Genomic DNA, 17,167 nt, shown 5'->3' on the forward strand with positions numbered 1-17,167 from the left:
GACAGCAGGATTGAACTCAAAATTACCTCTCCACTGCAATCAAGGCTGAAAGACTCAACACCTCAGAATCTCTTTTTCAACTGTCTATTATTTTGCCTGCAAAATGTTTCAGAAATACCAGTGTAGCACATGTCTTATTTTTCAAATGTATACGATTAATATGACGACATTGAATGACCTTTAATTAAAAATTTTGTATAAGAGAAAAATTAAATTAATATAATATGGCAAAAATAAGAAAAGCGGTTGTGCACATCCAAGCCTGTTTGAAGGTGCTGATGTAGTGCTACCAGACTGCTAATTAAATATTTCCTTAAAGAAACAATGTCCTAATACACGGTGCTTAATTTTAATTTTTGTTAAAAGGAGACTGCCTACGGTGAAATATAAGAGGAATATTTATCATCATGTTACAGTTAAAGATCAATTGAGAATTATTTCAAGCAAACAAGAAAAACACTGTTTTATTATTGTAAGCATAACCATTGTGTAATATATTACATGATCTAGTTATTAGTTTTGCTCTCAATCTTATACTCCTACTTACTGAATTACTCTGACTATAGCCTTGTCTATATTGCTGAAATGATAGATTTGGATTACAAATATTGAAGTAATAAATAAGAAATCTTACCACAGTAATATTTACACAAGGAAAAGTCAATAACAATGCTTAATGTCAATCAAAAAAAAAATATATAATACACCATTCTAAATTCAAAATTCCCCCACCCTTTGTTATCTTATCATTTATTTCCTTCTCAATTTAACCCTTATCATAATCTGCCATTATTTCTAAAGTGAACAAATAACAAATGGAAATAAATCTCACCTCATTACATTGATCTGAGAAAGATCCTACAGGGTCACAAGCACAAGGCTCACAGCCTTCACCTGAAGCAATCTTCCAGTGGTTGGGAGCACAGCTGTTACACTCCAGGCCAAGTACATTGGGAAGACATGGACACTGTCCTGTCTCATGATCACATACACTAATGGACTGATTTGTACCCAGGATATTGCACACACATTCTGAAACATAAGGTGACACGCAGTATGTACTAGCTTGGATTACAGAATACCTGAAAGACGTATTAGTCTTACAGCAAAAAACAAAGAATTGGGATGAAACGAGTCCCAAAACAGAGTACTATACAGTGCTCCTTAAAAAAATAGAATTTAAATTTCTAGTGGCTACTGCCACTGAGAATTTAAAATATACACTACTGTTATAGCCCTATTCCTTAACTACAAATAAGGGATAATTACAAATAGGTGAGCACATACAATACAGCAGGGCCCCGCTTTACGGCGTCACGCTTTATGGCATTCTGCTAATACAGACATTTCAAACTACTATGAATGACCAAAACTCGCTATATGGCTCCTCCCACCTGACTTTCTAATAAGGTCACCATGCCCCACCTGGTTTGTTTACATTCTCCGTGAGCTCCATAAGCACCACGTCTCTCCAAAATTTCAAGTGTTTTTAAAAGTTATTTCATATTTTATGTATCTATGTATACCTGTACCTAAATAAATTTACACACTGTGCTGGCGTGTAGGTACACATTAAAATCACTAGGAGTGTCTTATGTCTCAAGATACCATATTAGTAATGATAATATTAATACTCAACAATAATCACCGAGTCTCATTAAATGTCGTATATTACGTTAATATACACATTTTCATTAATCCATCTATGATATTTTTTCAAAATTATATAATAAACACGATACGTAACATATAAAGATGATAAATACACCCCACAGTAGAATATATAAACATAAATATGAGATAGGGGAGCAATGTGGCAGATGTTGCAAGTATATGGAATAGGTGGTAAGTTACTAAATGCTGTAAAGAATTTTTATGAAGATAGTGAGGCTCAGGTTAGGGTGTGTAGAGGAGAGGGAGACTACTTCCGGGTGTGTAGAGGAGAGGGAGACTACTTCCAAGTAAAAGTAGGTCTTAGACAGGAATGTGTAATGTCACCATGGTTGTTTAATATATTTACAGATGGGGTTGTAAAAGAAGTAAATGCTAGGGTGACTAGGAGAGAGTGGTGGGATTAAATTATGGGAAATTAAATACAAAATGTGAAGTGACACAGTTACTTTTTGCTGATGATACTGTGCTTATGGGAGATTCTAAAGAAAAATTGCAAATGTTAGTGGACGAATTTGGGAGTGTGTGTAAAGGTAGAAAGTTGAAAGTGAACACAGAAAAGAGTAAGGTGATGAGGGTATCAAATGATTTAGATAAAGAAAAATTGGATATCAAATTGGGGAGGAGGAGAATGGGAGAAGTGAATGTTGTCAGATATTTGGGAGTTGGCATGTCAGTGGATGGATTTATGAAGGATGCGGTTAATCATAGAATTGATGAAGGAAAAAAGGTGAGTGGTGCATTGAGGTATATGTGGAAGCAAAAAATGTTATCTATGGAGGCAAAGAAGGGAATGTATGAAAGTATGGTAGTACCAACACTCTTATATGGGTGTGAAGCTTGGGTTGTAAATGCTGCAACGAGGTGGTGGTTGGAGGCAGTGGAGATGTCCTGTCTAAGGGCAATGTGTGGTGTAAATATGATGCAGAAAATTTGGAGTGTGGAAATTAGGAGATGGTGTGGAGTTAATAAAAGTATTAGTCAGAGGGCTGAAGAGGGTTTGTTGAGGTGGTTTGATCATTTAGAGAATGGATCAAAGTAGAATGACATGGAGAGCGTATAAATCTGTAGGGGAAGGAAGGCGGGGTAGGGGGTCATCCTCGAAAAGGTTGGAGGGAGGGGGTAAAGAAGGTGTTGTGGGCGAGGGGTTTGGACTTCCAGCAAGCGTGCGTGAGCATGTTAGATAGAAGTGAATGGAGATGAATGGTATTTCGAACCTGACGAGCTGTTGGAGTGTGAGCAGGGTAATATTTAGTGAAGGAATTCAGGGAAACCGGTTATTTTATATAACCAGACTTGAGTCCTGGAAATGGAAAGTACAATGCCTACACTCTAAAGGAGGGGTTTGGGATATTGGCAGTTTGGAGGGATATATTGTGTATTTTTATATGTACTTCTATATATATATATACTTCTAAACTGTTGTATTCTGGGCACCTCTGCAAAAACAGTGATTATGTGTAAGTGAGGTGAAAGTGTTGAATGATGAAAGTATTGGGTCACTTTGCCTCAGTGGGAGACGGCCAACTTGTTGGGAAAAGAAAAAAAATGAGATGTGGTAGCCAGATAATTTGTATGAGTGATGGAAAGAATAACATTTTCTCTAGTCCAACATAAGAGAAAATGTGTTACTGGGGTAACTGTAGAAAATTATTCCTTTCATATGCCTTCACTCAGAGCATCATTTCTTCTAAAAATGGTGTTACATGAGAATGGGAGGGTTTCTCTTTATTTATTCTACCGTATCAACGCAGAAACAACTTGTACACAATTTCACTTGTACACAAACCAGACGTGTTCGTTTGGTTTGTTTACAAAACTCACAGGAGGAGGCCTGGTCACAGACAGGGCCGCAGGGGCGTTGACCCCCGAAACTCTCTCCAGGTAAACAGCCACCTGGTTTGTTTACATAACTCCACGCCTGTCCTCCCTCATGTACTCATTCTCTCTCATATATTCGTTTAATCTCATTTACTCACTTCTGACCCTACATTAAGACTACAAATATTTTAAGGTAAGTTATGAGTGAACTGTACATGCATTTTATCGCTCTGGGACACTTAAATGTCATAAAATATTTTGCGTAAGTGGGGTGGCCTGGTATGGTAGCCTGGCTGGCTACCATACAAACCATACTTGATTTCTTACAATAAATACTACTCATTTCACCCTAGATTATGACCACAAATGTTTTAAGGTAAGTAATGAGTGTACTATATGTGTATTTTACTTTTTTATTGTTTTTTAATGCCTAGTTCTATTGCTAACTTAATATATGTTAGTGTAAACTTGTTATCTAGTATTTCTATGCATTTGTAAGTGGCAAAAAAGGGTGTTCCAATTTTTGGCAGTAGCCTGGAACCTAACCTGGGGTATAAGTGGGACTCTACTGTATATATAAATACAGATGCAATATATTTATCTTTTAAAGATATATCATGTTACTTTTATCTATAGAACTTGAAAACAGTGAAACACTTAATAAAACCAAAATGTAGTAAAAAAAAAAACTTGCTATTATTGGTATAAAAAATATATCTTGGATTTTTTAAAAAATAACAAAGGAAAAAAAATTTCTAACCTCTACACTGCTGGTTGAGAGCATCACCATAAAAGCCTGGTTGACAACGTTCGCAGTAAAAGCCAAAGGTATTGAAGAGACACTGGTTGCACTCTCCAGTACGAGCATTGCAATTACCAGGGCGAGAAATATCAATGTTGTTGTTGCAGTTACAGGAACGGCAACTACCTCCTGGTATTTCTGGGTTGCCAAAGTAATTGTCTGCACACACATCACAACGTGACCCTGAAATTCACGTGTATTACAGTCAAATTCCATTAGTTCATGTCCTGTTAAGTCAAAACTTCACTAGCTCAAACTCAGCACTCCAATATGAATAAACTGCTGTTTTTCTTATAAAGCCAAAACCATAAAAGTAAAAATATGTTTTTCTGCAAGATGAAATCCAGACCTGGATAGCCGAAATCAAAGCCTACCCAACACTTATTTTTTCAGACTGTGCATAATAATATACGTAATAGAAAACAGATGAAGTAGGCCTACTGCAATCTTTCTGAAATTCATCCTTTCTCACTTGTATATTTGTCCAACATATACTACAGTATCATATTTTATATAGACAGGATATTCAGAGATTACTTTTGTTGTTTCCTTCTGGGCCACCCCGCCTCGGTGGGATACGGCCGGTGTGTTGAAAGAAAGAAGAAGATTCAGAGATTGACACGTACCCTATCAATTTTTTTTACATTACAGTAATCTAACATATAATAACAGTTTTGTCTATATACTGTTCAGTTATTTTGTCTATACATGTTTAGAAATTTCAATATTGTCTACTGCACTAATGACGTTTACTCACCAGCATAACCTTCTTCACATTCACATATAACATCTTTGGTTCGAGGGTCAAGCGAGCAGTGAGCAGCAAAACTGTGACCAGAATCTCGTGTACCAGGACATGGACACAGCCTACAAGCAATACCTACATCCAGGCGAGGATCACCATAGAAACCCTGCACACATCTGATGAAAATGAATGTGTTCAGTTAAAATACTGTTAATTTATGATACTCAATAAAAAGCATTTATATTTCATACTTGATATTTTATTATTAGGTTGGTATTAAAGAAGTACTAAACTACTAGTACAAAATAAATTAATACAATAATACAGTAGGTTAGTAGACAGCAACCACCCAGGGAGGTACTACCATACTGCCAAAGGAGTTTAAGATGGAAGCCTGTATTTGTTTTACACGATGGTAGGATTGCTGGTGTCTCTTTTGTCTCATAAACATGCATGATTTCAGGTACATCTTGTTACTTCTACTTACACTTAGGTCACACTACACATGCATGTACACGTTTATGTATACACACTCATTTGAGTTTTCTTTGATTTTATCTTAACAGTTCATGTTCTTATTACTTTTCCTTTCACATCCATAGGGAAGTGGAATAAGAATCTTTCCTCCGTAAGCCATGCATGTTGTAAAAGCCAACTAAAATGCTGGGAACAATGGACTAGTAACCCCTTTTCTCATATAGCCTACTAAAAAGAAAAAGAAGACACCCATCAAAGTGGGATGCTTGAATGTGTGTGGCTGTAGTGTGAATAATAAGAAAGATGATTGTGGATGTTATGAATGAAAAGAAGCTGGATGTTCTGGCTCTAAGTGAAACAAAGCTGAAGGGGGTAGGAGAGTTTCAGTGGGGAGAAATAAATGGAATTAGGTCTGGGATTTCTGATACAGTTAGAGCTAAGGAAGGAGTAGCAATAATGTTGAAGGATGAGTAGCAATAATGTTGAAGGATAAGTTATAGACGGAAAAGAAGGAATATAAATATATAAATTCGAGGATTATGTGGAGTAAAATAAGGGTTGGATGTGAAAAGTGGGTTATAATAAGTGTTTATGCACCTGGAGAAGAGAGAAGTGTAGAGGTGAGAGAGAGAGATTTTGGGAAATGTTGAGTGAGTGCATAGGAAGTTTTGAACCAAGTGAGAGATTACTTGTGGTTGGGGATCCCAATGCTAAAGTGGGTAAAAATGTTGTAGAGGAAGTAATAGGTAAATCTGGGGTGCCAGGGGTAAATGAAAATGGGGAGCCTTTAATTGAACTATGTGCAGACAGAGGTTTGGTAATAAGTAATGCATATTTTATGAAAAAGAGGATAAATAAGTATACAAGATATGGTATAGAACATAATGAAAGTAGTTTGTTAGATTATGTATTGGTGAATATATCAGATCATTATCTAGTTGTAGCCACAGTCAGAGTAAGAAGTAGATGAGACAAAGAAAATATGGCAACAGAGGTGAATGTTTATAAACTAAGGGAGGAGGAAGTTAAGGTGAGATGTAAGTAACTTTTGGCAGAACATAAGAACATAGAGAAAAAACACTGCAACAGGCCTACTGACCCATGCGGAGCAGGTCCATGTCCCCCCCCCGGATTAGACCAATGCCTCCCCCCGGATTAGCCCAATGACCCACCCAGTCTGATCATCTCCACTCAAGGAAGGAGCACGGCACCAGACCCAGCAGCACAAGCTAGTCAGGTCCAACTCACACCCACCCACACCCACTCATGTATTTATCTAACCTATTTTTAAAACTACACAACGTTTTAACCTGAATAACTGTACTTAGGAGTTTGTTCCACTCATCCACAACTCTATTACCAAACCAGTGCTTTCCTATATCCTTCCTAAATCTGAATTTTTCCAACTTGAAACCATGGTTGCGAGTCCTGTCTTGGCTGGAAATTTTAAGCATGCTATTTACATCCCCTTTATTTATTCCTGTTTTTCATTTATACACCTCGATCATATCCCCCCTAATTTTATGCCTTTTGAGAGAATGTAGATTCAGGGCCCTCAGTCTATCCTCATAGGGAAGATTTCTGATACATGGGATCATCTTTATCATCCTCCTCTGTACGTTTTCCAGAGAAAGGTGGGCTACGGCAAGTACGGGTAGTGGAGAGGGAGGGGGGATGAAGACAGAGGAGATAGTTTTAAAAATGCAGTACAGTGGTACCTTGACTTAGGAGTTTAATTCGTTCTGTGACCGAGCTCCTAATTCAATTTGCTTTTTTTTTTTTTTCAAAAAAACCGGCCGTATCCCACCAAGGCAGGGAGGCCCAAAAAGAAAAACGAAAGTTTCTATTTTTAAATTTAGTAATTTATACAAGAGAAGGGGTTACTAGCCCCTTGCTCCCGGCATTTTAGTCGTCTCTTACAATGCGCATGGCTTACGGAGGAAGAATTCTGTTCCACTTCCCCATGGAGATAAGACGAAATAAACAAGAATAAGAACTAGAAAGAAAATAGAAGAAAACCCAGAGGGGTGTGTATATATATATGCTTGTACATGTATGTGTAGTGTGACCCAAGTGTAAGTAGAAGTAGCAAGATGTACCTGAAATCTTGCATGTTTATAAGACAGAAAAAAGGACACCAGCAATCCTACCATCATGTAAAACAATTACAGGCTTTCGTTTTACACTCACTTGGCAGGACGGTAGTACCTCCCTGGGCGGTTGTTGTTTACCAACCTACTACCTAAAATTTGCTCATATATCAAATCAATTTTCCTCATTGAAATTACAGTGGTACTTCAAGTTTCGTACAGCTCCCAACTCGAACAATTATGTAAGTGTATTTTTTGAAAGTGCCTTTGTAAGTGTATTTTTGGGGGTCTGAAACGGACTAATCTAATTTACATTATTCCTTACGGGAACAAATTTGTTCGGTATCAGCACTCGAACAGCCTTCTGGAACGAAATAAGTTCGTAACTCAAGGTACCACTGTAATTGAAATGCCATTAATCCATTCCAGCCCCCAAAAAACCACCCCAATTTTTTTGTTACAGGTTTTCAAATAAGAAAAATGTATTTATAAATGAGAAATATTGTATACTCCCCCCACCACCTTCACTACACCCACCACCATCTCTACTACACACACCACTCTCACTACTCCACCCACCACATCTACTCCACCCACCATTATCACTACTCCACCCACCATTATCACTACTCCACCCACCACCATCACTACTCCACCCACCACCATCACTACTCCACCCACCACAATCACTACTCCACCCACCATCACTACTCCATCCACCATCACTACTCCATCCACCATCACTACTCCATCCACCACTATCAGTACTCCACCCACCACTATCACTATTCCACCCACCACTATCACTATTCCACTGACCACCATGACTACTCCACCCACCACCATCAGTACTCCACCCACCACCATCACTACTCCACCCACCACCATCACTACTCCACCCACCACTATCAGTACTCCACCCACCTTAATTAATGTTTCTGGAAAAACTGAGTGTTGAAATGGAGGTTACCTCTTCCCCGGATTTATACGAGAACCAAACAGGGGACAAGGTGCCTCACTACAATCTAGGATTAGTGTGGGAGTATTATTCTTCCAGTTATGTCTTGGAAGAGCATGTGGGATAGGACAAAGTACCTGACATTCCTCTGGGTACAGAGTTGGATTTGACTTCAGATACACCGCCAATTAGCGGTGGTGTATCTGAAGCTCGCTCATAACTCGAATTTTGACTTGCAACTCAAAGCAAAAAATCAAATGAGCGACGGCTTGTAACTCGGAAAACTCGTAAGTTTGGGCACTTGTAATAGAATGTGGGGCAGAAGTTTGTGGCTATAGGAGGGTGAGTGCAGGAGGAATGAGGAGTGACTGGTTGAATGATGAGGTAAAGGGTGCGATACAAGAAAAAAAGGTAGCTTATGAGAGGTTTTTACAAAGCAGAAGTGATATAAGAAGGGCAGAGTATATGGAGAGTAAAAGAAAGGTAAAGAGAGTGGTGAAAGTGCAAAAAGAGAGCAAATGATAGAGTGGGAGAGGCACTGTCAAGAAATTTTGCTGAGAATAAGAAAAAATTTTGGAGATAAAAGAGTTAAGAAAGCCTAGGGAATGAATGGATTTGTCAGTTAAAAACAGAGTAGGGGAGTTAGTACATGAGGAGCTGGAGGTATTGGGTAGATGGTGGGAATATTTTGAGGAACTTTTAAATGTCGATGAAGAAAGGGAGGCAGTAATTTCATGCACTGGCCATGGGGGGTATAACATCTTTTAGGAGTAAAGAAGAGCAGGATGTGAGTGTGGGGAAGGTGTGTGAGGCATTACATAGAATTAAAGGGAGTAAAGCAGCTAGAACTGACAGGATCATGACAGAAATGTTAAAAGCAGGGAGAGATATAGTGTTGGAGTGGCTGGTATTTTTGTTTAATAGCTGTATGAAAGAGGGGGAGGAGTGTGTATAATGCCTTATATAAAGGGAAGGGGGACAAAAGAGATTGTAAAAATTATAGGGGAATAAGTTTACTGAGTATACCAGGTAAAGTGCATGGTAGGGTTATTATTGAAAGAATTAGAGGTAAGACAGAGAGCAGGACTGCAGATGGGCAAGGAAGCTTTAGAATGGGTAAGGGATGTGTAGATCATGCATTTACATTGAAGCATATATGCGAACAGTATTTAGATCAAGGTAGGTAAGTTTTCATTGCATTTATGGATTTAGAAAAGGCATATGATAGAGTGGATAGAGGAGCAATGTGGCAAATGTTACAAGTATATGGAATAGGTAGTAAGTTACTAAATGCTGTAAAGAGTTTTTATGAGGATAGAGAGGTTCAGGTTAGGGTGTGTAGGAGAGAGGGAGATTACTTCCCAGTAAAAGTAGGTCTTAGACAGGGATGTATGTCACCATGGTTGTTTAACATGGGGTTGAAAAAGAAGCAAATGCTAGGGTGTTGGGGAGAGGGGTGGGATTAAATTATAGGGAATCAAATACAAAATTGGAGTTGATACAGATACTTTTTGCTGATGATACTGTGCTTTTGGGGGATTCTAAAGAAAAATTGCAAAGGTTTGCGTACGAGTTTGGGAGAGTGTGTAACGGTAGAAAGTTGAAAGTGAATATAGATAAGAGCAAAGTGATGAGGGTATCAAACGATTTAGATAAAGAAAATCTGGATATTACACTGGAAGGAGGGAGTAGGGAAGAAGTGAATGTTTTCAGATATTTGGGAGTTGACTTGTCAGCTAATGGGTTTATGAAGGATGAGGTAAACCAAAGAATTAATAAATTAAAAAAGGTGAGTGGTGCAATGAGGTACCTGTGGAGACAAAGAACTTTATACATGGAGGCAAAGAAGGGAATGTACAAGAGTATAGTGGTACCAATGCTCTTATGGGGTGTGAAGCATGGGTTGTAAATGCTGCAGCGAGGAGACAGCTGGAGATGTCGTGTCTAAGGGCAACGTGTGGTGTAAATATTATGCAGAGAATTCGGAGTGTGGAAAGTAGGAGGAAGTGCAGAGTTACTAAAAGTATTAGTCAGAGGGCTTAAGAGGGGCTGTTGAGGTTGTTTGGTTATTCCGAGAGAATGGAACAAAGAATGACTTGGAGAGCATATAAATCTATTGGAGAAGGAAGGGAGGGTAGAGGTCATCCCCAGAAAAGTTAGAGGGAGGGGGTAAAGGAGTTTTGTGGACGAGGGGCTTGGACTTCCAGCAAGCGTGCGTGAGCGTGTTAGATAGAAGTGAATGGAGAAATGGTTTTTGGGACCTGATGAGCTGTTCGAGTGTGAGCAGGGCAAGATTTTGTGAAGGGATTCAGGGAAAGTAGTTAGCCAGACTTGAGTCATGGAATGGGAAATATAATACCTGCACTTTAAAGTAGGGGTTTAGGATATTGGCAGTTTGAATGGATGTCTAAACTGTCGTATCTGAGCGCCTGTGCAAAGACAGTGATTATGTATGAGTGATGGTGAAAGTGTTGAATGATGCTGAAAGTTTTTTCTTTCTTTTTGGGTTTTTCTTATATTTGGGTCACCCTGCCTCAGTAAAAAGCAACCAACATGTTGAAAAAAAAAAAGTACAGGAGGCCCCCACTAAGAGAGCAAGTTAGGTTCCAGGATACTGCTTTAAAGCAAAAATTGCTATAAAGTGAAACATAGCCTTTTTTCACTTTCAAATGCAAATAAAAGCCTGATAACATGTTTACACTATCATATATTAAGTGAACAATAAAAGTAGGCCTAAAAAAATGTTTTATACAGTATATACATTACTTACCTTAAAATATTTTCATCTTTGGCTTATAGTGAATAGTAATATATTTATTGTACGAAGTCAGAATAAGTGAAGAATGGGTATAATTGAAAACCACTGCATTAGTGAAACACCATAAAAAGAAGCACTGTTAAGCAGCTGGGCCTGCCTGTGGTACCAAATTATATTGTGTCCAACATCTAAGTACATTTTCATATAAAAAAAATTATCCTATATCTTGGTGGGAAATTGTATATTCAAGGTACAGCACAAATGTCATTATCCTATTCCATTATTTGTATTAACTGATTATTTATACAACATCCTTGGTGGGAATCGGCCGGTGTGATAATAAAAAAATAATAATTATACAACATGCATGTAATGTAATTTGTTATAATTTTACATTTAAAAATTTAATAGCCAGCTCTCAAATGCACCATATCTGAACTCATGTTCTAATAATGTTCCAGTGTGTTTCCACTCTCAGTTCTAAACATAATAGCTCCCTAATGTAATCAAGACTTACAAGGCACAGTTTGGTCCAGTGGTATTGTCACGACATTGATGACAGACACCTGTGTAGGAGTCACAAGTGTCAGCATGACCATTGCACTCACAGCGCTGACAGTTAGGGAAGTTCCAGAAGCCAGGTTGACACTCGCCACACTGACGACCATATGTATTTGGCCGGCACTTACACTGACCTGCCAGGTTATCAATATATTAAACTTGCTCTCAAAGCTAATAGGATATTTTTTGCAATGGGGCTTTGAACTATCAACCAAATACAGTGGACCCTCTGTTTTTGTTAGCCTCTAATTTCATGATTTTCAGTTATCACTGACTTTTTTCATCAAAATATAGTATCTGTTTTTGTTAATTCCCTCTGGTTTTGTTGGGCGTACAGAACATGTCCGAGTGCCCATGTGCCCACAAAGCCTCCTCCCACACACCATTCTGAGTCAGTGTGGCATTGTTTCTCGGCGAGTGAATGTTGCTCTGCAAGGTCATATGAAACATTTCATAATAATCCATTTTTTTTGCGCTTGTTTATTGTATGTGACTGCTAAATAGGCCACCACGGGCCCAAAGAAAGCTCCTAGTGCCAGCCCTATGGTAAAGAAGGTGAGAATCACAACAGAATTCAAGAAAGAACTCGTAGCAAAGTACCCAAGTGGAGGAGCAAGAGAGAGGGGAGAATGTACCTTCTTCAGTGATTCTACGATATGTACAATACTAAAGCAGCAGGAGTCGATAAAAGCTAAAAGCCAGCCAGTGATAAAGTGTAGCAAGTAAGTTAAGCAATTAAGAGATAGAAAAAGGACATGAAACTAACTCCTCCAATGTTGTTGGAGGTATATAGGGTCACTGACAAGATACGCTGCCCTACGTATCTTCCACCACCCTAAACCAATGCCAGCATCTCCTCCAAGGTAAGTGTAAATATTTCTCATTTATAAAGTGTAAATATTTCTTATTTATAAATTACGTACACTGTTTCAGTGTGAATAGTGGTGGTGGCCTCTAATGCCGCCGCCATCAACACCACTATATGTACGGCTTATGCTGTCAGTGGCCTTTATAAACCCAACACCACCACCACTCCTCACATAAGTAATGACATATTTTATTCATTCTTAAGTATACATCATGTTTCTATGTTATTAATATTGTTTATTATGTCATATCAGATGAACTGTGATAGACAAATAAGCCGTAGAGTTGATATTAGCATCATATTTAAGCAGTCTGTCTTATCTACAAACAATAAACTCACCCCTCACTCCATTCCTCGCCATTTTCCATACGCCAATAAGACTCTTCAATAAAGGTAAAAGTGATTTAAATGTTCATTTATCCATTTCATTAGTGCTTTATATTTACGTATTTCTCATTGTTTTCTGTATGTAAAACTATAGTTATTCTCTATAAAATGTATTTTTTTTAATATTTTTGGGTGTCTGAAATGGATTAATAGGATTTACATTATTTCTTATGGGGAAAATTATTTTGGTTTTCGTGATTTCTGGGTTTCATCAGACTCTCTGGAATGGATTAATCATGAAAACCGAGGGTCCACTGTATGGTGCTACAGCATTTTTTTTGCAAGCTAAATAGTAACAAACATTATTCTTCTGAAAGAAGTCTTTAACATTTATGATTTATATGTGGTAATGATATAGGACTGTGAGCCATGATTTTGTAATTCATTTTTTTTTTTTAACAAGTCGGCCGTCTCCCACCGAGGCAGGGTGACCCAAAAAGAAAGAAAATCCCCAAAAAGAAAATACTTTCATCATCATTCAACACTTTCACCTCACTCACACATAATCACTGTTTTTGCAGAGGTGCCCGGAATACAACAGTTTAGAAGTATATACGTATAAAAATATACAATATATCCCTCCAAACTGCCAACATCTCAAACCCCTCCTTTAGACTGCAGGCATTGTACTTCCCATTTCCAGGACTCAAGTCCGGTTATATAAAATAACCGGTTTCCCTGAATCCCTTCACTAAATATTACCCTGCTCACACTCCAACAGCTCGTCAGGTCCCAAATACCATTTGTCTCCATTCACTCCTATCTAACACGCTCACGCACACTTGCTGGAAGTCCAAACTCCTCGCCCACAACACCTCCTTTACCCCCTCCCTAAAACCTTTTCGAGGACGACCCCTACCCTGCCTTCCTTCCCCTACAGATTTATACGCTCTTCATGTCATTCTACTTTGATCCATTCTCTCTAAATGACCAAACCACCTCAACAAACCCTCTTCAGCCCTCTGACTAATATTTTTATTAACTCCACACCTTCTTATTTCCACACTCCGAATTTTCTGCATAATATTTACACCACATATTGCCCTTAGACAGGACATCTCAACTGCTTCCAACCACCTCCTTGCTGCAGCATTTACAACCCAAGCTTCACACCCATATAAGAGTGTTGGTACTACTATACTTTCATACATTCCCTTCTTTGCCTCTATAGATAACATTTTTTGCCTCCACATATACCTCAATGCACCACTTACCTTTTTTCCTTTATCAATTCTATGATTAACCTCATCCTTCATAAATCGATCCGCTGACACGTCAACTCCCAAATATCTGAAAACATTCACTTCTTCCATACTACTCCTCCCCAATTTGATATCCAATTTTTCTTTATCTAAATCATTTGATACTCTCATCACCTTACTCTTTTCTATGTTCACTTTCAACTTTCTACCTTTACACACACTCCCAAATTCGTCCACTAACCTTTGCAATTTTTCTTTAGAATCTCCCATAAGCACAGTATCATCAGCAAAAAGTAACTGTCACTTCCCATTTTGTATTTAATTTCCCATAATTTAATCCCACCCCTCTCCCGAACACCCTAGCATTTACTTCTCTTACAACCCCATCTATAAATATATTAAACAACCATGGTGACATTACACATCCCTGTCTAAAACTTACTTTTACCGGGAAGTAGTCTCCCTCTCTTCTACACACCCTAACCTGAGCCTCACTATCCTCATAAAAACTCTTTACAGCATTTAGTAACTTACCACCTATTCCATATACAGTGGACCCCCGGTATTCGATGGCATTGGTATACATTAACCCTTTGACTGTTTCAGGCCCCTCTCTGAAACTGTCATTCTATGTCGCTCAATTTTTGAAAAAAAAAAAAAATTATTTTTTCTTATGAAATGATAGAGAATCTTTTCCCGATGGTAATGACACCAAAAGTTCGAAATTTGGTCGAAAACTCATGGAATTATGCTCCCGCGAAGTTAGCGGTCTCGGCGACATATGCGTATCGGCAATTTCGCCGACTTTGAGCCCTATTTTCAGCCAATTCCATTGTTCCAGTTGATCAAACTCATAGCTATTTCTTTAGAACTCCATTTTATCTATCAGCTAAGTACAAGAAACCTCCCATTTACTAATTTGGACTACCCAGTATGGTGGTCAGAAATTGGCAATTTGGCCAATTTCACGCAAACTAAAAGAGATGCCAATTTCAAAATAGGGTCCAGAATAAACAAGGTAGACATTCGTGGCACTAAAATAACATATGCTCTGTTCATCAGTCATATCTCTCGGCCCCTCTTATATTATTATTGCTTTCTATTTTGATTTTTTATTCATACAAAAAAATACAAAATTTACTGTTATGCAGACTACTGCATTATTGTAAAAATGGTATAAATAATATCAGTGCACTAGTGAAAGAATATTAGACTCCCCAGTTGACATGTATTGGACGTGTGGTGTGATTTATTTACTCCTGAACATTGGTAAAAATCAAACATTTCCGCTACTTTGAGCTCAGTTTCAAGGTTGTTTTCATTGTCAAAGTAGTGAAAATCATCTCTATTTCTGTAATATGTTTTCCATTTTATCACCTAAGACCACGAAAACGCGAATACAACGATAAATACTATACGAAAATACACCTCAAAGTCTGCGTTTTATTCCAAAAAAACGATCAGAGTTTTTTTTTTCTCATTACACAATGTGTGCTGCAGGATTTTTTTTATGTGATGCACACTGACTACACAGACCCATTCTCTCACATGTGGGCCTACCAGCTTTCTCCCACTTGATCTGAAGCCGCTAGAATTATTGAGTATATATATGTCAGAAACATTGGCTCGTAAGACGTATTTATACGTCGAAAACAGTCAAAGGGTTAAATTCGGTATTCAATACATTTTAATGCAAAAAATTTTGCCTCGCCACTCATTAAAAAACCCGCCACACGCGATTCGTCCATGTGAGTGCCAGTGTTTACAAGCCAGCCAGTGTGCTCGCATCTAAGCATACATTCGCTACATTCCATATTATCAGTGTTTTTGGTGCTTGTTTCTGCAAAATAAGTCACTATGGGCCCCAAGAAAGCTTCTAGTGCCAACCCTGTGGTAAAAAGGGTGAGAATTAGTATGGAAATTAAGAAAAATTTTGAAGGGTTTGGGGCTAACCCTGAGAAGCCTATGCCAGTTGTGGAATCCATCGTGCCTACTTCAAAAATTAAGGAAATGTGTGCAAAGTGGGTTGAACTGCAAACCTTTATGGATGAAAATCACCCTAATACAGCTATTGCAAGCCATGTTGGTGACTATTACAATGACAATGTTGTGGCCCATTTTAGACAAATCGTAAAGGAATGGGAGGTACAGAGCTCTATGGACAGATTTGTTGTGCAACAGAGGTCCAGTGACTCTCAAGCTGGTCCTAGTGGCATTAAAAGAAGAAGGGAAGTAACCCCGGAAAAGGACTTGCTACCTAACCCCGGAAAAGGACTTGCTACCTCAAGTCCTAATGGAAGGGGATTCCCTTCTAAACAATAAGTTCGACACACTCCCCTCCTCCCATCCCATCAATCATCAACAGATCTTCATTAAAGGTAAGTGTCATACATTCTATTGTTAGTAGAGTACTACTAACTGTGCATGTCTTCTTCAGTTTGTGTGCATTAAACTTAATATTTCATGTGGTAAAACTTTTTTTTTCATAGTACTTTTGGGTGTCTTACACGGATTAATTTGATTTCCATTATTTCTTATGGGGAAAATTAATTTGCCTTCCGATAATTTTGGCATACAATGAGCTCTCAGGAATGGATTAATATCGTATATGGGGGGTCCAACTGTACTTGCAACATCTGCCACATTGCTTCCCTATCCACTATCATATGCCTTTTCTAAATCCATAAATGCAATAAAAACTTCCCTATCTTTATCTAAATACTGCTCACATATATGCTTAAATGTAAACACTTGATCTACACATCCCCTACCCACTCTAAAACCTCCTTGCTCATCCGCAATTCTACATTCTGTCTTGCCTCTAATT

At 38.2% G+C, this 17,167-nt stretch overlaps 1 protein-coding gene across 10 annotated transcripts in view; it reads right to left on the reverse strand.

Annotated features, from left to right (window-relative positions):
* The window catches only part of LanB1 (laminin subunit beta-1), a 229,242-nt gene that overhangs the window by 84,622 nt on the left and 127,453 nt on the right, over positions 1–17,167 (reverse strand). For 7 of the 10 annotated variants that reach the window (XM_070094540.1, XM_070094536.1, XM_070094535.1 and 4 more), the window contains 5 exons: positions 11,840–12,017; positions 5,052–5,215; positions 4,253–4,477; positions 833–1,032; positions 548–580 (listed from right to left, as the gene is read on the reverse strand). In XM_070094540.1, the coding sequence (XP_069950641.1) occupies positions 548–580; positions 833–1,032; positions 4,253–4,477; positions 5,052–5,215; positions 11,840–12,017 (800 nt within the window). The remainder of the gene's footprint in view (positions 1–547; positions 581–832; positions 1,033–4,252; positions 4,478–5,051; positions 5,216–11,839; positions 12,018–17,167) is intronic. The other 3 variants (XM_070094534.1, XM_070094538.1, XM_070094542.1) reach the window with 1 other exon arrangement.

The sequence above is a fragment of the Cherax quadricarinatus genome, chromosome 46, assembly GCF_038502225.1.
Source record: "Cherax quadricarinatus isolate ZL_2023a chromosome 46, ASM3850222v1, whole genome shotgun sequence".
Taxonomy (NCBI): Eukaryota; Metazoa; Arthropoda; class Malacostraca; order Decapoda; family Parastacidae; genus Cherax; species Cherax quadricarinatus.